The 27,682-nt window shown below is 38.9% G+C and overlaps 1 protein-coding gene across 1 annotated transcript in view; it reads left to right on the top strand.

Moving 5' to 3' along the window:
• Positions 1-27,682, top strand: part of LOC137046498 (NACHT, LRR and PYD domains-containing protein 3-like) — a 100,898-nt gene that overhangs the window by 17,636 nt on the left and 55,580 nt on the right. The window contains exons 5-9 of the mRNA XM_067423758.1: positions 3,838-4,011; positions 15,231-15,404; positions 20,557-20,718; positions 20,921-21,094; positions 27,077-27,238. Of these exons, the coding sequence (XP_067279859.1) occupies positions 3,838-4,011; positions 15,231-15,404; positions 20,557-20,718; positions 20,921-21,094; positions 27,077-27,238 (846 nt within the window). The remainder of the gene's footprint in view (positions 1-3,837; positions 4,012-15,230; positions 15,405-20,556; positions 20,719-20,920; positions 21,095-27,076; positions 27,239-27,682) is intronic.

Raw genomic sequence — 27,682 nt, 5'->3', positions numbered from 1 at the left:
TATTTTGCCTGGAAACGCTTCCAACACACTTGTGTCGCGTGAAAAATAGGCATCGGTTCTAATTCTAGCATGCATGCATTTTCGGCGCGGCTCGAGAGGGCAGTGTGCAAGCTCTAACCTGTTAACATGGGACCCAAAATAAAAACATGCCACGCTTGCAGTGTGTTGCCGGCCTAAACACCAAATTTTGTACCTGTTTGTGGTTGCCGTGGGTGTTTCATCCGTCCCCCTGATGCTTCTTTCTGCAGAGAGTGTATTCTCCACGACAAATATCCACTTCCATCTTCTGCACTCTGATAATGCTCCTATGACCATAACAATACACAGACCTGGTAGTTATACATTATACGACTAAGGAAATAAATGCCATATCAATTATAATGCAGATAATCTTTACAAAACACTTGAAAGTCAACAGCTACTTACATAACCAAGCTTGATCCTGGGGTCAGCCAAGTATGGGAATAGAGAGATGATTCCCTTTGGATATTCTTCCTTCAAATGTCGGGAAGGACACACACAAACCAATTACAACCCATAACATCATAAATATAATTTACAAATTACTGTATGAACAACCTACCCATGTTCACTTGTCAAATGTGCTACTAAGATTTTTACCATGTCATGTCTTTTGCAGTCTGACAGACTTTTAGTGCAAGCGTATTTACATTAACAGTAACCTGTACACAGTAGTTCTTAGTAGTTCTCTGAGAGGTATGAAAAAAAATAGCTGATTAGCTATCAAGTTCAACTGAGCACTGTTAAATCATTAATCATACTTTCTTTTGTTAAATAATACTAGTTTACTATAATGTTAATAATGCGTTACTCGTTTGCTCCTGCGCAGAACATAAATGACGTGTGACGGTGGCAGTTTACCACTGCGGTGGTCTAGGGCTGTGCCGGTGAACATGACAACCGAACCACCGGCGGTGGTCGGCCCCCAATTTTTTTTGGTATGTGAATGCTGTTTTACGTGAATAATACACGAGTGAAGCACAACGCTTTTTTCCATGTTTCCATGGCTGCGAGGTAACATTTAATTGCAAACTTATTATTTATTTTGTGAATAAAGCGTTGTGCTTCACTCGTGTCATTATATCAAGTTAAAAAAAAAATGGCCGACCACCATCGGTGCTACTCAGCAACCGCGGTGGCGCTCTGGCTGGTGCGGTTCACGTTCACGCTAGACCTCCGCGGTGGTAAAAAACTAAACAAAAAAACCTGCCACCGTCACAGCCCTGGACAGAACAGTATTCTTAAGTGTTACCGAACAGGAATTAATGCACTACAAAACATGAATTATCTTTTTTCACTAGTTTAAGGCATGGTGCATGGCACTCACATCATCAAAATGGCCAACCGTTAACTCTATACAGAGTCAAATACATGTGGTGCACAACTTCAGCGTTCATCACGAATTTGATAGACAGCTAGCAAGTTTCATTGGTGTCATTTTATGTTTGTGTAATCTATATGTTAGTTATTTTCTTTTAATGATAACTTTGCCTAACTAAATTCTATCTTGAGGCCAGAATGTGATCGCTATACGGCTGTGTTTGCCTTCGCGGCAAAGTACATTAAATGAAGCTTAAAGGCTGGTAAGATGAACATTTAGGTGTAAGATTACCACAAGTGATTAAGTTAGTGATGTTCCCTATTTAAGTTAACGTTAGCTAATAAAACAGTTCGGTCGAGCACCAAGCAACTTCGCATCAACGTTAACTTGAGAATGTTATCTCTGTAATTCAACTTGACAAAATGATCTAAACACAAAACAGAGGCGAATATTATGAAAATGAATACTAAGACTTTAAAACTTTACTTACTTTGATATTCAGTAGAAGTGCGCCTTCTTGTCGAAACCCGCAGCAGCGATGACCGTGACAAATCGTAATGGCGGATAACAGTTCAATGAAACTTTGCAAGAAGGGGAGGAGTCACTGTTACTCTGTAATTTAGCTCCCACACTACTGACACATTTTACTCTGTACACTCAAAACCGAGCAAAAACTACTATATTTGAGGGGAAAAAAATTAACTCTGGAAAAACTACTCCACCATTTTTCCTGTGTAGTTTTGGGTATCTTGAGTGAGATTCAACTGCTTTCCACTTTGTTCGTCTATGTTGTCACATTTGCCGGTTTCGCGTCAGTTTGGGTAGCATGCTGCCATCTAGCGGTGATCTTCGGAACAGCAGCATATTCAAAATGTGCAAAATCATGATAGGGTACCGTTTGAAATGAAATATATACCGGTATTTTTCCAGTACCGGTATCAGGTTTTGCAAAATTTCAAAATCCCTGCTAGCCCTTCGGGCAGGCACCCTTGAGATTTTGGTAGCCTGAAAATAATTTTACCAGCCCGAATAAAAAAGAAAATAAAGTGTAATTGGACAGGAGTCGAAATATCAATCAAAAACAAACACACATGTATTTGGTTCTAACTGAGCTGAAATTTCTATGAATTTCTATCCTGAAACTGGATATGCTTTATCAGTCATATACACAGCGTTTTCACAGAGTTGCCAAAGTTATTTAACAATATTTCATGTAGGTTCCTTTGTGTTTTTTATAATGACCACCAGGAGTTTTTCTAGGCGTATGTTTTCCTTGATTTGTTTTACCTTAAGAGTTGAAATAAAAGTAAAAACTTAATGCACGTTTGTTGAATTTTACCATGAAATAAGAGTTGTGTCTTAATAAAACAAACACAATAATGAGTTATTGTGATTTGAATAGTTATTTATTTTTGTTGGTACTTGGCCACTCAAACGGTGGCTATAAAACCACACATCACAATTCACTAACACGTGTGCATGCGCATGTGCGCCCGCCCGCACACATACATACAGACACACACACACGTTAGCAGCAGGGCATAAGCAGCGTTTATTTTTCCAGCGCCCATGTTAACAAATTAGAGCATTTACACCGCACACAGAGGTGCTAAAATTATTAGAACTAGTGGCATATCTTAACTTTAAGGTTACTTTTATCATGTAAACTTCCTATACAACATGTTATATGCATTATATGCATGTGTGGAAGGAACACGGTCGTATTTGCAGAAGATAAATGCTGCCCATCATAAATCAAAGTACGAGATAGAGAGGGGTCGGAGGAGAATGCCGAAAAAATTAAGAATGGATGATTTTGTCTGTATTTGCAGTACACACGCCACGGTTCAGTTGCGCTACAAACACGCGTTGTTCCTGTTGTCCGCATGCACAGCTTCTGTGCGCGCGGTGTGGAACCGATCAGCAAAACATTTCTGCGGTCAGATCAGCATGATCAAAACTTCCTTCAAATAACAAGTGTTAAGAGTGTAAACAACGCACATCAAGAAAGCCCATTGGGCAGGGCGTCGATACATTTCGGTAGCCCGACTGGAAAACACATTAGCTCCGGGACGTCGGGCAGGCGATTTTGCGAGCCCTGGGCATACCGCGCATCCATACAGCAGGATCAGCAGGAACGTTTGTAGCTGCTGCTGTGGAAACTAGAGCAGATCTGGCAACCCGGATGCAGAAACACTACTGACTTTGTGATTGGTCGATAGGTGGAGGGCGGTTCTTCAGGCCAAAACACAAAATGCCAACATCCTGGCCGGATTACTGTTGTCAGTGATATAAGTATTTGAAATTAACATGATTTGTTCATGTCTAATGACATATCAGGGCCATTTTATGATTAACTGAAATACATTTCTTACATACATCAAGGAATTTTTGCAACCTTATGGAGACACCAGCATGCCTAAACTGGTGCCTTTTAAGTGGTGCCTAAATTGGTGCCTAAACTATGCCTTTTAAGCAGAGCTCTTTTTTTTCAGATTAACTGCCTGCAATCTCACTGATCAGCACTATGAAATTGTGGCTTCAGCTCTACAATCATCAAACTCCCCCTTGAGAGAGCTGGACCTGAGTAACAATTACCTGCAGGATTCAGGAGTGAACCTGCTCTCTGCTGGACTGAAGAGTCCAAACTGTCAACTCAACACACTGAGGTATGGCATTCACACTGATTCATTCAATATGGTAATATTAGCTGGTTCCCTTTCTGCTTAAGGAGGACATTTTTTTTACCATGAAAAGTACATTAAATCTTGTTTAATCATTAAATCAAACTAAAGATTTGATTTAAGTATTTTTAGGGGCCAAGCACCGAAGGTGCGGAGGCACCTATTGAAACCGTTAGATTTATTAGGGGCCAAGCACCGAAGGTGCGGAGGCACCTATTGTAATCGTAGCCGTTCCTATTATTATTATTATTATTATTATTATTAGGGGCCAAGCACCGAAGGTGCGGAGGCACCTATTGAAATCGTTAGTGTTCCTATTATTAGGGGCCAAGCACCGAAGGTGCGGAGGCACCTATTGAAACCGTTAGCGTTCTTATTATTATTATTATTCTTCTTCCGCTCACAAGTCAATGGCAGCCCATAGAACCGCTCGCGGGAACATGATGAAATCTGGCACACATATAAAGGACAGTCACAACTGTCAATATAGCAAATTTTGAGTCTCTAACTCAATCCCTCTAGCGCCACCAACAGTCCAAAGTTGCGCTCATGTTTATGCTAATAACTCTTGAACTAAAAGGGCTAGAAACAAAATCCAAATTTTCTCTGACTCCTTGGCTCAAGCCGATTCGATTGCACCCTATGACGTCGTTTTGCGTCATAAAAATTACCCGCCATTTTTAATTTTCCAAAAAAACTACTTTTTCGAACTCGTCCTAGACGGTTCATCTGATTTGCACGAACATTGAACCAGATCATCTTCAGACCATGGTGACAAAAAGTTATGGAATTCATGTTGATTCTTCAAATCGTTTACGATAAATGTGCGAACAAATTTTACGTAGAGGTTGCAAAAACAACTAAAGGCCATATCTCTGCAACGCTTTATCGTATTCAAACCAAACTTGGCACATGTCATCACAAGCATGACCTGAGGCAACATGCAGTGTTTCGGCGCAGTGCACCCTACTGGTCCGGAGATTCAAAAAAGGGCTATTTTGGCTTATAACTTCTAAACCATGTATCCAAAAATCATAAAATGTATCTCCTTAGATACGGGGAGTCATGTCGAGTCAACTGATATCCAAGTTTACTAGGTCTGCCTTTTTGGCTGTCGGCCATTTTGAATTATGTGCTAAAATGCTGTATTTTATGAACGCATGAACGGATTGTTACGAAACTTGGTATGGGTCATCAACACCATGCCCTGAAGTAGCCTCAGAAGTTTCGAAACAGTGCCACCTAGTGGAAAAACATTTTCCCCAAAAGCTTATATCTTTGGGTGTGGTTGACATATTTGGATGGGAGTAACTTTTTTTGTCTCCTGAATCCTTGCCGAGTCCAACGATACCAGACTTGCCAGGTTTCGGCGTATGGTTTGCGCAGCATTGTAATTTAGTGCTTAAAAAACATTAGCTGATATCTTCAAAACCGCTAGTCCGATCGAGACGAAACCAGCCTCAGAAGTTCGAAAACATAGGTCGATAGCAATACGCTAATGCCCAAATGTCAAAATATTCATAGTAAGGGGTAGTAAAATCCAATCAAAGTCAGGTGTCAGTCATTTTTTTCTTGTTTTTTCATGTAAATGTTTATAACTCCAAAACAAAATGAGATATTTTCACCAAACTCGACACGTATATGTATGGGCTCATACTGAGGAAAAATTAAAAAAATGGTGGGATTGTGCCTCTTGGTGGCGCTATAATAGAACAAAACATGAAATACCCATTGACTTCAATGCAGTATTTGGGTATAAAATGCTAATGTTACACTTAACGAATGCATTAGCGTATCATTACAAAACTCAGTATGTGTCTTCTGCTCCATGCCCTGAAGGTACTCAAAAAGTTTTCGGGCAGCGCCACCTTGTGGTCAAAAGTTGTAATAAGGTGTACAAAATGCTAATAACTTTTGATTAAATTAGCCTATTGTAATGAGACTGGTCACATTCATTGGCTCCTGCCGAGAACATGGATACCAATTTTGTCCATATTTGACAAACCTCTCTGCCCTCTATCTTGTTATTGGTTAAAAACATACTTTTTCAAACTCGTCCTAGACCGTTTGTCCAATTTTCACCAAAATTGAATCGTATCGTCTTCAGACCATGTGAACAAATAATTATGGATTTCGTGTTGATAAACAAAAGAGTTGTCATATACCACTGCAACAGAGTTGAGCTATGATGCAAAAATGACTCTTGAGGCTGTATCTCTGCAATGCTTTGACATATTGACACCAAACTTTGCATGTGTCATTTCCACCTCAGTTTGACTACGCCACATCAGTTTCGTAACAGTGCCACCTATTGGTCGAAAATGATAAACCATTAAATCATTATTATTGACTTTATTTAAAATTGTACTGCTTTTTTGCCTAAAATCAACTTAAGTCTTTAATGGCTCATTGTTGCAGTTGGTCTTACACTCCCAGCTAGCTATGCTGGCATGTCTTAGGGTCTTCTTTTCGCTTGGCCCCGACAATTGCTGCTTGCAGCTATATTTATTATTCTGCTTCTTCTTCTTCTTCTTCCGCCATAGGAGTCTCTGGCAGCCCATAGAACCGTATGGTAAAAAGTTGTGAAATTTGGCACACTCATAGAGGCCAGTCTGACCTGTCACTATAGCAAATTTGGTGCCTCTAACTCAATCTCTCTAGCGCCACCACCTGTCCAAAGTTTCACTCATATTTATGCTTATAACTTTTGACCCCTAAGGGCTAGAAACAAAATTCTTTTTTCATCGGATTCCTTGGCTCAAGCCGATTCGATTTCACCCTATGATGTCATTTTCCGGTATGCAAATTTTCCCGCCATTTTGAATTTTCTGAAAAACCTACTTTTTCTAACTCCTCCTAGGCCGTTGCTCCGATTTTCATGAAAATTGAAACAGATCATCTTCATAGCATGCTGACAAAAAGTTATGGAATTTAAGTTGATTCGTCCAATCGTTTTCAATAAACGCACAAACAAATTTTACGTAGAGGTTGCAAAAACACACTAAAGGCTATATCTCCACAACGCTTTATCGTATTCAAACCAAACTTGGTACATGTCATCACAAGCATGACCTGAAGCAACATGCAGCGTTTCGGCGCAGCGCCACCTACTGGTCCGGAGATACGAAAAATGCATATTTTGGCTTATAACTTCTGAACCGTTTATCCAAAAATCATAAAATTGGTCTCATTAGATTCAGGGCGTCATGCCGAGTCGACTGATATCCAATTTTACCATGTCGGCCATTTTGGATGTCGGCCATTTTGAATTATGTGCAAAAATGCTGTATTTTATGAACGCATGAACGGATTGTTACGAAACTTGGTATGGGTCATCACCACGATGCCCTGAAGTAGCCTGAGAAGTTTCGAAACAGCGCCACCTAGTGGATAATTCTTTTTTTTCAAACGCTTATAACTTTGGGTGTGAGTGAAAAATTTTGATGGGAGTAGCTTTTTTGGGCTCCTGAATCCTTGCCGAGTCCAACGATACAAGACATGCCCAGTTTCGGCATATGGTTTGCGCAGCGTTGTAATTTAGCGCTTAAAAAACATTTGCTGATATCTTCAAAACCGCTAGTCCGATCGAGACGAAACCAGCCTCAGAAGTTCGGAAACATAGGTCGATAGCTATACGCTAATGCCCAAATCTCAAAATATTGATAGTAAGGGGTAGTAAAATCCAATCAAAGTCAGGTGTCAGTCATTTTTTACGTGTTTTTTCATATAAATGTCTATAACTCCAAAACAAAATGAAATATTTTCACCAAACTTGACACACATATGTATGGGCTCACTACGAGGACACATAAAAAAATTGGTGGGATTGTGCCTCTTGGTGGCGCTATAATAAAACAAAACATGAAATTCCCATTGACTTCAATGCAGTATTACGGTTTAAAATGCTAATGCTATAATTTAAGAATGCACTAGTGTATCATTACAAAACTCGGTATGTGTCTTCCGCTCTATGTCCCGAAGATATTCAAAAAGTTTCGGGGCAGCGCCACCTTGTGGTCAAAAGTTGTAATAAAATGTACAAAAATGCTAATAACTTTTGATTAAATTAGCCTATTGTAATGAGACTGGTCATAATACATTCATTGGCTCATGCCGAGAAGATAGATACCAATTTTGCCATATTTTGCAAACATATCTGTGCTCCATCTTGTTATTTGTTAAAAATCTACTTTTTCAAACTCATCCTAGACCGTTTGTCCGATTTTCACCAAAATTGATCCGTATCGTCTTCAGACCATGCTGACAAATAGTTATGGATTTCGGATTGATAGACAAAACAGTTTTCATATACCACTGCAACAGAGTTGAGCCATGATGCAAAAATTACTCTTGAGGCTGTATCTCTGCAATGCTTTGACATATTGACACCAAACTTTGCATGTGTCATTGTCATCTCAATCTGACTAAACCACATCAGTTTCGTAACAGTGACACCTATTGGTCGAAAGTGATAAACCATTAAACCATTATTATTGACTGTATTTAAAATTTGACTGCTATTTTGCCTAAAATCAACTTAATAGGTCCTTAATGGCTCATTGTTGCAGTTGGCTTGAGACTTCCAGCCATGCTGGCATGTCTTGTCTTCTTCTTTGCGCTTGGCCCCGATAATGGCTGCTTGCAGCTATATTTATTATTATTATTCTTCTTCCGCTCTTGAGTCTATGGCAGCCCATAGAACCGTATGGTAAAAAGTTGTGAAATTTGGCACACAGATAGAGGACAGTCCCATCTGTCACTATAGCAAATTTTGAGTCTCCAATTCAATCCCTCTAGCGCCACCGCCTGTCCAAAGTTGCACTTATGTTTATGCTAATAACTTTTGAACCATAAGGGCTAGAAACAAAATTCCTTTTTCCCTTGAATCCTTGGCTCAAGCCGATTCGATTGCACCATATGACGTCATTTTCCGTCATGATAATTTTCCCGCCATTTTGAATTTTCCAAAAAAGCTACTTTTTCGAACTCCTCCTAGGCCGTTGTTCTGATTTTCACGAAAATTGAACCAGATCATCTTCAGACCATGCCAACAAAAAGTTATTAAAGTCAAGTTGATTAGTCGAACCGTTTTTGATAAATGCGCAAACAAATTTTATGTAGCAGTTGCAAAAATACTCTTAAGGCTGTATCTCTGCAATGCTTTATCGTATTCAACCCAAACTTGGTACATGTCATCACGAGCATGACTTGAAGTGATCTGCAGCATTTCGGTGCAGTGCCACCTACTGGTCCGGAGATACAAAAAATGGCTATTTTGGCTTATAACTTCTGATGGGTTTTTCCAAAAATCATAAAAGCGGTCTTGTTAGATTCGGGACATCATGCCGAGTTGATAAATATCCAATTATCCCGTATTACCCATTTTGGGCGTCGGCCATTTTGAATTTTGTCTAAAAATGCTGTATTTTACGAATTCATTAGCATATCGTTACGCAACTTGTTATGTGTCTTCTGCACCATGCCCTGAAGGTGCTCAAAAAGTTTCGGGGCAGTGCCACCTTGTGGTCAAAATGTATAACAAAATTTACACAAAGGCTAATAACTTTTGAATAAATTAACCTATTATGATGAAACTGGTCATAATACATTCCTTGGCTACTGCTGAGAACATAGATATCAATTTTGCCATATTTGGTAAAACGTCCTTTCCTCCATCTTGTTATTAGTTAAAAACCTACTTTTTCAAACTCCTCCTAGGCCGTTTGTCCGATTTTCACCAAAATTGACTCGTATCATCTTCAGCCCATCCCGACACAAAGTTATTGATTTCACATTAATAGATTAAATAGTTTTTGTTTAACACAGCGACGAAGCTGAGGCATGATGCCAAAATGACTCTTAAGGGTGTATCTCTGCAATGTTTTGACATATTGACAGCAAACTGTGCATGTGTCATTATCTCACCCTGACCACACCACATTCATTTGGTCACAGCGCCACCTATAGGTAAAAAGTGATACATTATTAATTTTTAACTTTATGTATAATTGTATATCTTTTTTGCCTCAGCTTATTTTAATAGGTCTTTAATGGTTCATTTTTGCAGCTGGTCACTCCCAGCCATGCTGGCATGTCCCATTTTCTTCTTTGCGCTGAGGCATGAAACCAAAATGAATCTTAAGGTTGTATCTCTGCAATGTTTTGACATATTGACACCAAACTGTGCATTTTTGCAGCTGGTCACTCCCAGCCATGTTGGCATGTCTTATTTTCTTCTTTGCGCTTGGCCCCGGAATTGCTGCTTGCAGCTATATTTATTATTATTATTATTATTATTATTATTATTATTATTATTATTATTATTATTATTATTCCGCCGAAAGTCTATGGCAGCCCATAGAACCGCTTGCTTTGGCACAAAGATAGAGGACAGTCCAAACATTAACCACACCAAGTTTGGAATCTCTCAAACAATCCCTCTAGCGCCACCAACTGTCCAAAAATTGACTTATGTTTATGCTAATAACTTTTGAACCATAAGGGCTAGAAACGAAATTCTTTTTTCCTCTGATGCATGAGCTCATGACGATTCGATTGCACCCTATGACGTCATTTTCCGTCATGAAAATTTTCCCGCCATTTTGAATTTTCCGAAAAACCTACTTTTGCATACTCCTCCTAGGCCATAGCCCCAATTGTCATGAAAATTGAACCAGATCACCGTCAGACTATGCTGACAAAACGATATTAGAATCTAGATGATTAGTCAAATCGTTTTCGAATAACACGCAAATGAATTCGACAAACTTCACAAAAAAATGAAAGTAGTCTATATCTCTGCAATGCTTTAGCATATTCTAACCAAACTTAGTATGTGTTATGCCAACCATGACTTGAGGCTGCCTGCAGTGTTTCGGCGCAGTGCCCCCTAGTGGTCCAGAGATACAAAAAAATGACATTTTTGATGATAACTTCACAATGCTTTGGCCAAAATTCCCAAAACTGGTCTCTTTGGATTCGTGGCATCATGCCGAGCCAAAGCATAGCCAATTTTCCCATATCAACCATTTTGGGAGTCGGCCATTTTGAATTTAGTCAAAACGTGCTATATTTTACGAACGCATTGCTGTATCATTACGAAACTTGGTATGTGTCTTCTGCACCAAGCCCTAAAGGTACTCAAAAAGTTTCGGGGCAGCGCCACCTTGTGGACAAAAGTTATAATTAATTTTCCAAAAATGCTAATAACTTATCATTAACTTTGACTATAATCATAAAACTGGTACAATAGATTCCTTGGGTCATGCCAAAAACACAGATACCAATTTTGCCATATTTGGCCAAACTTTTTGTTCGCCGTTTTGATTTCCTTTAAAAACCTACTTTTTCGAAGTCCTCCTAGGCCTTAGCCCCAATTCTCATGAAAATTGAACCAGATCATCTTCAGACTATGCTGACAAAACGATATTAGAATCAAGATGATTAGTCAAATTGTTTTTGAATAACACGCAAATGAATTCGACAAACTTTACGCAAAAATGAAAGTAGGCTATATCTCTGCAATGCTTTAGCATATTCTAACCAAACTTAGTATGTGTTATGGCAACCATGATTTAAGACTGCCTGCAGAGTTTCGGCACAGTGCCACCTAGTGGTCCAGAGATACAAAAATGTGACATTTTTGATGATAACTTCACAATGCTTTAGCCAAAAATCACAAAACTGGTCTCTTTAGATTTGTGGCATCACACCGAGTCAAAGCATAGGCAATTTTCCCATACCAACCATTTTGGGAGTCGGCCATTTCGAATTTAGTCAAAACGTGCTATATTTTACAAACGCATTGCAGTATCATTACGAAACTTGGTATTGAGGCTGTATCTCTGCAATGCTTTGACATAATGACACCAACATTTGTTAGTGTCATTGTCACCTCACTATGACCAAACCACATTAATTTCATAACTGCGCCACCTATTGCTCAAAAGTGATAAAGCATTAAATCATGATTTTTTAAGCTATTTTGTCTAAAATCATTTTAAAATGCCTTTGATTGCTGTTTAAGTTGGTTTGACATGACGAGCTATGTTGGTATGTCTTATTGCTTTCTTTGCGCTTGGCCCCGCTAATGGCTGCTCGCAGCTATATTTGGGGTTTGTGTTCACAAGCATGAACTAGGTCTTGGCGATATGGCCCCCAAAATTTATCAGAATATAATTTTCTATATCAGTCGATATCGATAAATATCACGATAAATGTAAAATCTTTATTTCTTTAAAGATTAAAGGCAAATGATGGCTCCTAAGTGAAAGATAACTGTGGTTTTAAACTATCCTTTATTGTCAAAACATGACAAACACTTCCCAAACAGGTGAACAATGTATTAAAACCGAGGTAGATTTATTTATTAGGCTACTAATGAAAGCAATATTAATAGAGTAGATTATTAATAAAAATAGAATATATAAAATAAATATCCACAGTAAAATCTGGAACTGAAATATAGCATTTGGCTCTGCTGACTGCAAATGCAAAGTCAAAGTGTTTTAAAGATAATGCTTGTCAATAAACTAAAATATAATAAAAAAAATATTTCTGGTCAATATATTGACAATATTGACAATATAAATAAAACAAACAAACAAACAAATAAATAAATAAATAAATAAATAAAAGAAAGAAAAAGCTTAACTGTGGTCAGCATTTTTTTTACTCTACACTAGGGGTGTCCAACCCTGCTACTGGAGAGCTACCGTCCTGCAGATTTTAGCTCTAACCTGAATCAAACACACCTGAACCAGCTAATCATGATAATCAGGGTGCTAGATAGTTACGGACCGATGTGTTGGAGCAGTGCTGGAACTGAAATCTGCAGGACGGTAGCTCTCCAGGAACAGGGTTGGACACCCCGGCTCTACACTATAAATCAATAATATAGTTATATATACTTAATTGTGTAAGTAGTAAAACACTAAAACACCAAACAGGCAAAAAAAATAGTCTTTTAACCCTAAAGACCGAGACAGCCGCCCGCGGCTAAAAATAACTATCGTTCTAAAATGTTTAATAACTTTTTAACCGCTAATCCAATCTGTATGCTGTAAACTGCACCATAAAGAGGAGAATCTCCGCTTTCCATAGGTATAATATGTTTCGCGATTGATCATTCAGAGGCTCCATAGTCAGCGTGGATGCGTCATCAAAATATGCAGCATTGACTAAAAATAACTATCGTTCCAAAATGTTTAATAACTTTTTAATCGCTGATCCAATCTGTATGCTGTAAACTGCACAGTAAAGAGGAGAATCTCCCCTTTCCATAGGTATAATGTGTTTCGCGATTGATCATTCAGAGGCTCCATAGTCAGCGTGGATGCGTCATCAAAATATGCAGCATTGATTTGTCCAAGAAACACACGTGGGTTGTTCCCCTGAGCCAAACAGAATTTTATTTTTTTTATTAGTCCCACCCCCCTGTGCCCAGATTCGTTGAAACTTTCATCAACTCAACCAATAAACACAGTGTTTGGTCTTTTGAACCACGAATCACGTTTCTCTGAAAAATGAACGTGGGTGTGAATTTGCATGCATCATGAAACCAAACAGTAATAAACGCGTGCAAAGCGCTCTCTGTCAGAGCACAGCCAGTATATTTCTCTATTTGTATGTAGTTTGTGTTTTACACATTTTCACTCTTATATTTTCCTCAATTTGTGTTTGAGAAGATTATGTGCAGAGAAGTTTAAATGTCCGTTTATGAAAATAGCCGCCCACATGTAAAAGTAGCCTCAGTATATTTTATTTCACGGTTTCTTGTCACAACTTGATGTATTGTTTGCGTGTGTTTTTCATGCCCAAATTATAATATATTTCTCTGAAGAAAAATGTTTGTTTCAGTGTTGTTATTATATAACAATCTTTCTATTTACTTTATTAATTGAACTTTTTAGGACACATTATCAGTCAATAAAATACACCTGTTTTCACTCAAAAACCTAGAAACGCCTAGAATAATGTTATAATAAATAGCTATAACTTGCTGAGGGATTGTTACATGTAGACAAAATTTCATCTGGAAGTGTAAAACAACCAAGTCTAACTTTCTAAAGGAAAAAATCCAAACTTCATGAAGTTCTGTTCGAGTTCACAGTAAAAACATCACATTTTTGCTGCCATTTTTCTTGAAATTATATTAATTGAATCCATTCTCAGAATAAATAAATGTAAAATTGGGACATCAAATGAGCTAGATGGAAACTTCAGGTTCTCCTGTTTAAAATAATATATAGCACTTGATGCTAACTGCTAGAATGGGGGAGAAAAACAAAGAAAAGTAGAGGCACATCAGGCGCCCCAAAAATGTTCTAGGTCTTTAAGGGTTAAGTTTAGAAACATTTTGAGTCTCCCCTCTCTAGCCTCACAGTGGATTGGTTAAACTGCGCATTTCACCAACACACACACGCACGGACGCACCTTACACACACACCTCACCGACAGTGGGCTGGCCGAGAGAGAGAGTACAAAGTTCAGAAGTTGTGGAAATTAATTAAGCTGTCAAGTCTATTTTATTCACTTTAAACATTGGATGAAAATATTTCTCTTTTGATACAGGCGATGCTGCGTAATTTATACATGTTGTATTTTTTCCAGTTTTAGTGATTATAGTTTGATAACATTAGCTTGTTGTAAGTCACCCACTACAACTAACAAGGTTAAAAGCCTTTGCGTGAACTGATATTAGGGTTATTTAGATTTACCACTGTGTTGGGCTCAATGCTATATGGAAGAACTTCGAAGAAGCAAGATAATTTAATAATTATATTCTGTGTGGTGAACCTATGATACGCAGTGGACGTACGAAGCCACTGAAGTTGAGTGAACTTTCTGGTCATCGATATCTGTGCCTTAGCATGAACACAAAATATTGTTGTTAAATGTCCAACCAAATTAATACCATAAGTTGTATAAAATAGATTTCAACTTTGCAAAAATAACCAAGCTACCAGTAAAATTAGTCCAACTCTAAGGTAGTTGTTCATGTTGATGTATTGAATAAAACTTGTTTATGTAATGAAGAATCACTTCTATTTGAAAAACAATGAATTTAAAATATTTGTAATGACTCTTGGCCAAAAATGATTTCTATAATAAGAAGCAAAATTATCAAAGATGTCTTGCAATTTTATGGAAACAGCAGCATGCCTTTCTCAGATTAATGTTCTCAGCATGTTCTCCTTTTTCAGATTAACAGCATGTAAACTCTGTGATCAGCACTTTGAAATGGTGACTTCAGCACTACACTCATCAAATTCCCCCCTGAGAGAGCTGGACCTGAGTAACAATCACCTGCAGGACACAGGAGTGAAGCTGCTCTCTGCTGGACTGAAGAGTCCAAACTGTCAACTCAACATACTGAGGTTTGGCTTTCACATTCTCTTCGAGTATTTAAGAAAAAATACTTTTTTCACAGTACAAGTGTCCCATTGTTATTACCGAAAAGAAAATAGAGTTTTGTCTTAAGACATGGTAAAAATCATCTTAAGATTTCCATAATGGTCTAATGTAAAGTTCTGAAATAAAATGGTCATGGCATAACTTTATTTTTTTAAATTTTGTTTAAGGTTCATTATATAATGTTTATTATATATATATATATATATATATATATATATATATATATATATATATATATATATATATATATATATATATATATATATAATGTATATTCTTGTATTATTTTAAATCCTCTGTCTAAAACGCTGAGCCCACACCCCTCGATCAGCTCGAAGGTCAAGTAATTTTTTTATTTATAGCGTTATGATGTTATTTATTTTACTTAAAAGACGACATGTCATTGCTTTCTCTACATGGTCACACATTTACAATTCTCCTCTGCTCTCTGTATCGCGAACGGCAGAGTTCCTCCCTTGATGCACACAAACACACACACAGGCACGCAAACATAGATGAGCATACTCCCACCAGTGGACAGAGAACACGCGTCGGAAAATATGTTGCAGCAACCACCTGAAAAGCAGAAAAAATATAAGGTTTTTTTTTAAGCACTCCCAGTTTGGTAAAGATGCCAACATTCGCTCTCAGAGCTCTATACTGGTACCAAAATGGTTGCAAATGCTATATTTTTTTGATAATGTGCGAGTTCAAATTTCACACAAGCCTGCAGTCTCCCTCTCATTTACTGAAGCTTTCGCACCTCGATCGCCCCCCGGTGACCTGTCCCAGTATAGCCGCCCCTCTGTGATTTCTAATGGACACGAGGCAAACTAAATAATAAAATTACACTTCAAATTTTTTCCCCCAAAGTTAGTTTATGTCACTGAAGGCAGTTATCATCACGATGATTTCATTTCAGGTGTTCGTTTTAAAAATAAGTTTAGTTTGAGTTAGTTATTTGATGCTATAAAAACGGGGGGTGTGACGTCATGATTGACAGCTAAGACTGACGGCTTCTCTGAGTGAAGTTGTCACTGAGGTACTAACAGACTTTTTTCGAAATTTTTGGGAGCAGATTAGAGCTTTAGCTTTAATTTCTACATTTCCATAACTGTTTATTTCACACCAACATAATTAATTGTTCTGCATCTGCGAGAGTGTGGGCGGGCTTTTGATATCGCGACTGTACTTCCTGCTCTACTTCCTGTGCTCTACTGCGCAACTCCGGTCCCGAAATCGCTACTGCGCAGACTCGGTCCCAAGATGTCCGCGCCGTGCAAGGCCGCCTGAAAGCTTCAAATATGGCAAGCGGAAACAGATGATGTCGAGTCGTCCATATTTTTTTACGGTCTATGATTTCACACAGTCGCAATGGTGCAAGTGCATATGCTTTTACGCTTAACCGGCGCGAGCCACACAGAGATGGACATGCTCAGCTCCTAGATACAACTATTCTGAGTATATACACTTCATAAATACATTTTACACATTTAAATATGCAAGTACTAGCAAAACAATACGTTTATAGTTTGTAAAATACACCTTGATATCTATGGTAGCGGATATAACCATCCATTAATGATGCGATATATTCATATCTGATACACATTGTGCAAATAACTATAAAGTTTACTCCTACTATTTTTCTCCTACTTTACCGGTCACTTACTTTCATGTATTTCAGGAAAAGTGGATGAATTGATGTGTTGTAAATCTGACAGATTCTGTGAACTGCTGTGCCAACTAAAATGGCAACGCCCATCATGCATTATAGATCTACTAACTAACATCATATTTCATCATTTTCATATTTTCATATTTTTCAGCAACAAAACACGTTCACTTACATGTACTTCAGAATCTGAAAATCAGGTGATTTTGATGACATAGCTGATGACATAGCCAGCAAGTTTGATGTGAATATTTTGAATAAAAAAGAAAAACAAACCAGAGCGACAACACCCTTCTTGTAAGCTGTAAGGAGAAATGTTTGAAGTCTAAAGCTCACAGTATGTTTTTATGGTACAATGAACTCGGTTATGCCAAAAGATCAAAGACATTTTGATTCCTCTTGTTATGACCATTTTGAATTGCAATTTTGATTTGTCATGTGATCTTTTGTCATGTGATTCCATGCCCTCATGTGTTCCTGCCTCGTGTTCCTGTGTCTTGTTGTCATTGGTTTATTGGTTAATCGTTGTTCACAGGTGTCCCTCGTTTTGTCACTTGCCCTTGTGTATTTAAGCCCTCATGTTTGCCATAGTCTTGGTCAGTTATTGTTGATGTTGTAACGCACTGTTGGTGAGTGTTTTGTATAGTCAAGTTTGTCAAGTTTATGTCTAAGTCAAGTCTAAGTCAAGTCTAAGTTAAGTCAAGTAAAGTTTTATGTTCTTTTGCCAAGTCTTTGTTTTACCGTTATGTTTGGATTTATGTTAAGTGTTTAAATAAAGCTGCACTTGGGTTCATCAACCTCGCCTCCAGTGGATCACCCCTTGTTACAGAATAACTGACCGCCAGCAATGGACCCAGCAGTTGCCCTCCTACGCCTTCGTCAAGGCAGTCAATGCATAGAGGAGTATGTGGAGAAGTTTCTGGAGCTTTCTCACCGTTTGGACTTTAATGATGTGGCTTTTAAGGACATTTTTTGTAATGGCTTAACTGAACCACTTCGTTCAAAGATGCCTGGGGAAAGAACAAATTGTTCCCTGGCACAATATCTAGACTGTGCGTTAATGTTATGTGGCTCATCATTTACTGTGGGGACAGGCTCCCTAGTCCCACAGCAGTCCATGCTCCAGGCCACGTCCAGGCTCCAGGCCACGTCCAGGCTCCAGGCCACGTCCAGGCTCCAGGCCACGTCCAGGCTCCAGCCCATGAGCCCGCTCCGGCTCCAGCCCCAGTCCAGGCTCCAGCCCATGAGCCCGCTCCGGCTCCCGCCCTAGTCCAGGCTCCAGCCCTTGAGCCCGCTCCGGCTCCCGCCCCAGTCCAGGCTCCAGCCCTTGAGCCCGCTCCATGCTCCAGCCCACGTCAATGCTCCAGCCCACGTCCATGCTCCAGCCCACGTCCATGCTCCAGCCCACGTCCATGCTCCCAGTCCCTTGAACTGCCTGAACCGCCATGGCCCCTTGAACTGTCTCTACCGCCATGGCCGTCCACGCCCGCGGGTCCAAGCCTGTCCACGCCCACGGGTCCAAGCCTGTCCACGCCCGCGGGTCCAAGCCTGTCCACGCCCGAGGGTCCAAGCCTGTCCACGCCCGAGGGTCCAAGCCTGTCCACGCCTCACGGTCCACGCCCGAGGGTCCAAGCCTGTCCACGCCCGAGGGTCCAAGCCTGTCCACGCCTCACGGTCCGGGTCCGCCCACGCCTCACGGTCCGGGTCCGCCCACACCTCACGGTCCGGGTCCGCCCACGCTCCCAGGCCCGTCCCAGCTACGCCAGGGTCCTGGTCCGGTGCCTTGGCACGGGCCTGGCCCACCATCCCTCCCCCAAGTCCGCCCCCCAAGACTTTGTTGATTGCTTTGTTTATGTATGGGCGTCAGGGGCCGCCCATAGAGGGGGGGATCTGTCACAAGGTGTTTGGGTGTAGGTTCATGTTTCATGTTCACTGTCATGTTTTGTCATGCACTTCCTGGTCTTGTCATGTGATCTTTTGACATGTGATTCCATGCCCTCATGTGTTCCTGCCTCGTGTTCCTGTGTCTTGTTGTCATTGGTTTATTGGTTAATCGTTGTTCACAGGTGTCCCTCGTTTTGTCACTTGCCCTTGTGTATTTAAGCCCTCATGTTTGCCATAGTCTTGGTCAGTTATTGTTGATGTTGTAACGCACTGTTGGTGAGTGTTTTGTATAGTCAAGTTTGTCAAGTTTATGTCTAAGTCAAGTCTAAGTTAAGTCAAGTAAAGTTTTATGTTCTTTTGCCAAGTCTTTGTTTTACCGTTATGTTTGGATTTATGTTAAGTGTTTAAATAAAGCTGCACTTGGGTTCATCAACCTCGCCTCCAGTGGATCACCCCTTGTTACAGTGTGTGTGTGTGTGTGTGTGTGTGTGTGTGAATTGGGGAAAAATAGATCGGTAACACTTTGATATGGGGAACAGATATTCACTTCAACAACTTTTGCCTCAATAAATTCTTAATTCACTGCTTATTAATAGCTATTATGGTCGTTTTTGTAGTAAGTTATCACAATATTAGATTTTTCACACCACGGTTATTGTGGCCAAAAGAATTTATGATATCAATATATTGCGATATCTATGGAAACCTTGGGGGAAAAGTTATCTAATTAATTTTAGTTTTTTTTCCCCAACAAACATAACTGGATACTGATAAACACAGGGGACTTGCATCTTAGCAGTTAGCAGTTAGTTAAAATCAAGAATTGAACCCTAAAGTAAAGTGTTACCAATAAACCAGGACACCCTAATGAGACTAAATCATACTGAGATTGATACTGAAAATTCCCTCAGTGCTATAAAGTCCTAAGCAGGTGAGTTTGATCAGGGTTGTAGGTAAACTCTGCAGGTAAGTAAATTCGAAAAGCCAGAGTTGCCCCGTTAATCTGTTGCGTATGGTAGTGGTTTTCAATCCTGGTCCGGGGGAAATTGAGAGGGTGAAGGAGTGGGGGAACAAATAAAAATTAAGAGATATTGAGCCTTATTAAACTAAATTAAACATATTCATGTGACTCTAGTGTCTAGATAAAAAAACTATTTCAAATACTTTTAAAAGGTATTTATTTTATGCATGGATATTGTAGCTTCCAACAGCACTGCACACATTTAACATCCAGCTATAGTATTAGAGTGTACTATATGAAACTGTGTTAGTTCCCAGCTGGTGGTTAACATTTTAATGAATTCTTACGATGTATGGTTGTGAGAATATGAAAATAAAAAAATCAGCCAATATTTAAATGCCAAAGTCAAAACTTAAAATGTATTGATTTGTTTCATAAACTTTTTGCTGTGTTGTATTTGCAGTCCTGTTCAAGGGGTGCTGCAGGACCCTCAGCATTCTGTATCTTGTGGCCCTGCTGCTGTATCACAAATCCTTGAAATAAATCTAAAACATTTGTAAACAATTAAGCACACTAACATGAATACTTTTTGTAGGTTATCTGGCTGTTCGGTGACAGAGGAAGGTTGTGCTGCTCTGGGATCAGCTCTGAGTTCAAATTCTTTACACCTGAAAGAGCTGGACCTGAGCTATAATCACCCAGGAGATTCAGGACTGAATCTGCTCTCTGATACAATCAAACATCTGGACAAACTCAAGTATGTTGAACTGAATGTATGTAAAGAATCATACAGTGTAACATTTATCATTTTGTATTTTAATTGCTGCATCGTCCTGCTGTAAAGAACAGAGAGTGAATTGTCAACCAGCTTTTATTTTATGGTGAAGCTGGTTAAACAAGAATGCATTGAAATCTAATGTGGACACCAGCATGCCATTGACCAAAGTCTCGTTTTTCAGATTAACAGCCTGTAATCTCACTGATCAGTGCTGTGAAATGGTGGCTTCAGCTCTACGATCTTCAAACTCCCCCCTGAGAGAGCTGGATCTGAGTATCAATGACCTGCAGGATTCAGGAGTAAAGTTGCTCTGTACAGGACTGAAGAGCTCAAACTGTCAACTTAACATACTGAGGTATTTAAGGGGGTATTAAAGTCATTTTTGTTACAGTGCCTTGCGAAAGTATTCGGCCTCCTTGAACTTTGCAACCTTTTGCCACATTTCAGGCTTCAAACATAAAGATATAAAACTGTATTTTTTTGTGAAGAATTAACAACAAGTAGGACACAATCATGAAGTGGAATGAAATTTATTGGATATTTCAAACTTTTTTAACAAATAAAAAATTGAAAAATTGGGCGTGCAAAATTATTCGCCCCTTTATTTTCAGTGCAGCAAACTCTTTCCAGAAGTTCAGCGAGGATCTCTGAATGATCCAATGTTGACCTAAATGACTAATGATGATAAATAGAATCCACCTGTGTTTAATCAAGTCTCTGTATAAATGCCCCTGCACTGTGATAGTCTCAGAGGTCCGTTTAAAGCGCAGAGAGCATCATGAAGAAAAAGGAACACACCAGGCAGGTCCGAGATACTGTTGTGGAGAAGTTTAAAGCTGGATTTGGATACAAAAAGATTTCCCAAGCTTTAAACATCCCAAGGAGCACTATGCAAGCGATAATATTGAAATGGAAGGAGTATCAGACCACTGCAAGTCTACCAAGACCTGGCCGTCCCTCTAAAGTAGTAATAAACACCTCTCTGAGACCTGACGAGACACCCACTGTTTCTATCTCTGTTTGACTACCTATGTAATTAGCCTTTCGCCGACCCCTGCCCCAAAACGGCTATTGTCCAATCACACATCATAGCAACCGTCACTATGCGAGCAGGTCTGACAAACAATGACTCCAGATGGTGCGCCCACGCCGTTTGTAAATCGGACACTAGATACCTGGCCGGTTCTAGGCATGGGCAGGGGTGGGCTGATCCCACTCAAACGTCTGCCTTGCCCACCCAATCCAGATTTAGGAACTGATAGTGTTCATTTGTTTTTACGATTTGTGCATTGATTAAAACAAACTGAGGTGGGCTCTGTGTTGTAAGTTTTGATGAAGGGCTGTAGAATGCCCTAAATATCAAAAAAGTATCACCAGAAATTATTATTTCCAGAAATGTCAGTATTTTTTCCATTATTAAATGAAACTAACGGCGTGGTGCGTTATAGGCTCCGCACGTGCTGCTTCGGTCTGTATAGCAGAAAAGCAGAGGCTGCAGTCAAACGAATGAAAACAGGTAGAAATATTTTAAATATATTAGAAATATCATGCTATTAAGGTAATTACGAGTAGTTGTATTCGTGAATATCTTGTAAATATTGATATGTAGCTCTGATTAGATTTTTTATTTATGGCAATTTGAAATTAGCTTTAAAAATTGGCTCATTTAAGAATGTGGATTTATTACGTGGACAGATCTGAAACATAATGTAGCTAAAGTGGTTCTCACACCGGACTGAAGCTCAGCGTCACGTCTCAGGTATCTCACACCGGACGTGGATATTATATATATACGCGCAAACTTTTTGAAATGACTTCTGACAGAAGAGCTGCACAATGGGTGTATCTTGTAGCACAGGGTGAAATCAGTATATACATAGATGATTTGAGGGAAATATAGTATAATTTAATATAAAACCCTTGAAATAGCGCTATGTGGCGCGACAGGATTTTAAACAACTTCCTGAGTTTCTGCAGACAGGCACTGAATGTCGCCACCGGTGTGCTTACAATCATTGAAAACAATGTGTTTGAATTTGAATGCATATTTCAGTTGAAACCTTGCCCTCTTTGACTTGCTGTTGATGCTGTAAACTGAATATATGAGGCATGCTGACTGTTTAAATAATGCCTGGTTCAGACTACACGATGTTAGCCCGAATTTGGCACAATCTGTTTGACGTAAAGGTGTCGTAGGGAATCGTAAACGACAATGGACGTCGGGATGCAAGAATCGATCGTTTCATCTCATATAGTGTGTCATAGTATATGACACCCGAATCCGTGTCTGCGATAGTTCAGAACGTCACGACAGAAAGACTAGCATGTTGAATTATTTTTGAGGTCCTTAACGGTGGGTTCCATCACGTGTGACACTGACCAACCGAAGCACAGACAGTTTTCGTACACAGCTTTCAAACATGGCGCAACGAATGAGAGATGATGGTGCGGCTAATTTTAGGTGGAATTATAAAATGGAGGAAAGGTTCGTGGAGCTGTGGCAACAGTACTCCTGGCTGTACGATGTGTCATCGAGGGACTACCACGACCGAATAATAAAGAAAAATGCTGGCGAATGATAGCGGAAGCCCTTCAGCAACCCAGTGAGTAAGGTTACTGGAATGTAAGCTTAATAGATGTTTTACAAATACGTTGTGGTGGCAAGCTTTTACTACTGGCTAATAACTAAATATTTGATAAAAAGAACAATATTTTACCTCAAGTTCTCTTTGGAGGATTGACAGCCCATACTGTCATCTTCCAGCAAGCCAGGAACATGTCCTTTTTCGGGTTTTCTTTCTATTTTTGCGCTTTTTTAAACATAAAACAGCCAAAACACGCTGCTTTAGAAATTGTTTGTTTACGCTCGTTTCTGAAAGTCAATGACATCACGTGTGTTGTGACAACAAGCAATGATTGGTCAAGTAGCAATGTGTAGTCTGACATGTTTCTAGTCCAGAAACGACAAGATTTTATATGTACAGCATATAAATACAGCATTTTCTTTACTCAAGAAATACTATGTCTATAAAGGTTAATATTGTATATATTTGAGGTCTGAGACATGGGAACACTGAAGAGAAAGAAAGGAAAAACCAGAGTGCACTTTACTCCCGGGATCGACTGGAAAGCAGTCTGCGATCGAATGGTCTGTTGTGTCTCCTTCATTGCGTATTTTTATATTTTGTATAGTATATCCCTCCACTGCATACTGTAACCCCTTTTGCCTCAATCTGGCGGATATCGCAGAGGTATTGCTCCAAAAAAGGTCACTGACATGCACGGGTATACTCTTCCTGTCATCATGGCAATCTGTTGTGCTGGTCGTTTTTGACCATTTGTTTGTCAGACGTAGCAACAGGAACTAAGGGGGGCGGGGCTTGGCGAAAGGCTAATTGTAGGTGCACTTTATTTTAATTAATCTAAGTATCCTGTAAATTTAAAATAAATCCATAATTGAGGTTTAAATCTGATTTTAAAGTTATGGAGCAACAGGATTAAAGTTAACCTTTCTTAAATAGAAATTAAAACCAGGATCAAAATGATGGTTTAAATGTAAACCTGCTTATTTTTAAATGAGGTTTAAAGTTTGATGCAACAAAATTATTAGATAAACCTTGATTTAATCTATAGCTTTAAGATGCACCTTGTTGGTGCAACCCACCCTTTATGTTTAATCCATCTGATGTTGTGTTGGTCATACTATACAATAGGGGTGGGAGAAAATATTTTCTCTCCAATGATTTTGGAGCGATTTAACTGCAGTTACGCGATGGCTCTGTGTGTGTTTTAGAAACACCCGTATTCTGTTTGCTTCCATTTCCTCACACGCATGCACACACCACTCAAACCATAAAGTTATCTTTCAGAAAGTTATTATAGATTTGGTTGGTATGATTATAGTCTGAAAAATAATCACGATTTCACGATAATTATGCATTCATTCATTTCACATCAATGTATTAAATCACATGAACACTCTTTAGATTTTATAGTGTTATTTTTTGCTACTTTTTTAACCAGAAATAACACGTCTCTGATAAGCACACCACTTTAAGCTGGTGCATAGTAACTTTGTTTTCGTTTTGTGCAAGTTGCAACAATTCCTTTCTGTGCAAAAGAAACACTCGGTGTAACAGAACCTTTACTGTTAATTAACTGAGAAATCGATTAATCGTTGCATCCCTAAACTAGACCAGTGGTACCCTATCCTGTTCCTGGAGATCTATCTGGGGTGCGTTTCCTGAAGCCAGCTATGGTTGCAAGTTCCGTTTCTACCAACACAATCCAACATAACTTATGACCATAGTTGGCTAAAGATGCTTTAGAGATACGCACCCCTGCAGAGTTCAGATCCAACACTGATTTAACAAACCTGTCTGTAATTATCAAGTGTTCCTGAAGCTCTTAATTATATGATCAAACACATCAGTTGTGTTTGATCAGGGTCGTAGCTGAACTTTTCAGGAATATTTATTTCCAACAGGATTGGGCACCCTTATCTAGGGCCCTATAATTTCCGCGATCACGGAATCGCAGACGGAATCGCAGAATTGGCATATTAACGCGGAATCTGCGGAATCTAGTGTTAACGCAGATTTTTCCGGAATTTAACATATTTGTAATGAAATTCAGTTTTGTGTGGGAGGAGAACGTATGTCTGAGGAAAATGCAAACCGGGGGAAGCAAAGCTTCGCGACACGACACGTCATTTCAGCTCCCCCTTCAAAACAATGAAAGCATGGCGAAGTTGGTCTCCACAGCTCTGCTTTCGTCAGTGAAAAAGTTAAGAAACTCTACGCTAACAGCGGTTTCACACTGCATGCGCAGGCAGCGCAGAAGCTTTGCGTATGGACAGTGGGAGCAGCGGCGCGTGCCCATTGTGCTTTTACACAGGCAGCATTGGTCACGCACAGCTGAACTGCGGCTCATGTATTGCAAATACAGACAAATGTAGTCCATTCTGTCCGATTTTTCGGTGTTCTGCTCGACCCCTGTCATTCTCGTGCTTGGATTTATGATAGGCACATTAGGCAGCATTTATCTTGCAAATGAGTCCGTGTTTCCCTCTGTTCCAAACACATATGCATATAACATGCTGTATATGGGTATTTTACATGATAAAAGTAACCTTAAAGTTAAGATAAGCATCTAGTTTTAATCATTTAAAGGGGCCTTTGAAGTTGGGGAAAAAACTGTGTTGTTTTTTCGTGCATTTTATTTTTCACAGCTTTTGATATCATAATAAATTGTTAAACACAGAACAATTCACTATGATTTCATGGTGAAATGTGTTATTTTTTCATGTTAATTTTCAGCTTTAAATGTTTTACTTAATAGTACTTTATGTAAAAGATGATTCTTATGATTTTTTTTAAGTTCTTGAAAGAAAAAATTACTTGAAAGAAAAAGCTAATGGAGCACTTTCATTTTAACTTATATAAACTAATGTAATGTATTTTACCGGAAAGCTTAAAGCTAATAACCATTAATATTTGAAGTACCTGAAGTGTAGTGTTATGTTTCATCAAAAAGTAAAAAAAAAAGTTTGTCCTAAAAAGTACATTTGATGTTTGTTACCTCTATAAATTTAAGGTAATTCCTATTTTTTGTTTTATGTTCTATTATATTAACATTAAAATCACAATCTTTTCACTGTTACCAAAATAACAGTAAAGGGTAAAGAATTCCCAAAAATTAAAAGGGAAAAAAACGGAATTTGCAAAAATTAAAACGGAAAAAACGGAATTTGGGGGAAAAAACACGGAATTTGGGAAAAAATAAAACGGATTTTATAGGGCCCTACTTATCCTAGACATAAGTACATTTTAGTAGTATGTATTGGGTAAATTCACAGTAGGCCCACCACCTAAGTCTCTAATACACCACTGTAGATACTGTAAAATAAAATGAATGAAACCGTTTTCAACTAACAAATAAATTATCACATTATTATCAGTATAATTGAAAAAAAATATTTTTTTACAGTGAAGTAGAAGTGTTGCAATATTATATTTCTTTACTGAATTGATTACATTTAATTAATAATAAAATAATAATAAATGAAGGAGTTGTTGTAGTACTTTTGAATGGTGAAAAAAAAAAGATTTTCCTTCTTCTTTTTTTTTAGTTTTACATGCCTGCGTATCTGTAAGACCATAAAATCTAAACTGTTAGTCAAAACAAAATGTAGTGATGTTTTTCTACTTTATTGCAGTGTTGTATTTACAGTCAAAGGGTGCTGCAGGACCCTCTGCATCTCCTATCCTGTGTCCCTGCTGCTGTATCACAAATCCTAGAAAAAAATGAATCACACTAACGTGAATACTTGTTGTAGGTTATCTGGCTGTTCGGTGACAGAGGAAGGTTGTGCTGCTCTGGCATCAGCTCTGAGTTCAAATTCTTCACACCTGAGAGAGCTGGATCTGAGCTACAATCACCCAGGAGATTCAGGACTAAAGCTGCTCTCTGAAACACTCAAACATCTGGACAAACTCAAGTATGTTGAACAGTAACAATCATCATTTCTGCTATGTGGTTACGATAATTTTCTTTGGTTCTCACAAAAAAAAGACTGCTTAAAATGCCCAATTTATATTTAAAACAAACAGCAAGTAATTTAACAGTGATATACATGGCTGACGGTGCTTGAATATGTTTAAGAAAACAACTGCATAATGAGAGAGTGAGTTTTTTAACAGTTATTTTTATATTGGCATTTTAAGTAGCTAAAATCGTCAGAACCACACTTACAACACATTTTATGTATGTGTGTTTGAGTGGAAGAGATGATGAATTATTATGATGAGTTAACTGTAATGAGTTATGTGCTTTTTGTACATTATAAATCATAGTTCCCTTTCGAAAGGGAACTCGCGCTGCGTCAGCTGACGCTATGGGGAACGCCTTCAGCGTGACAGGTGTCTGAAATCGCTATCAAATC

The sequence above is a fragment of the Pseudorasbora parva genome, chromosome 2, assembly GCF_024679245.1.
Source record: "Pseudorasbora parva isolate DD20220531a chromosome 2, ASM2467924v1, whole genome shotgun sequence".
NCBI lineage: Eukaryota > Metazoa > Chordata > Actinopteri > Cypriniformes > Gobionidae > Pseudorasbora > Pseudorasbora parva.
The sequence above is the reverse complement of the archived record's forward strand: the minus strand, read 5'-3'. Positions and strand labels throughout refer to the sequence as shown.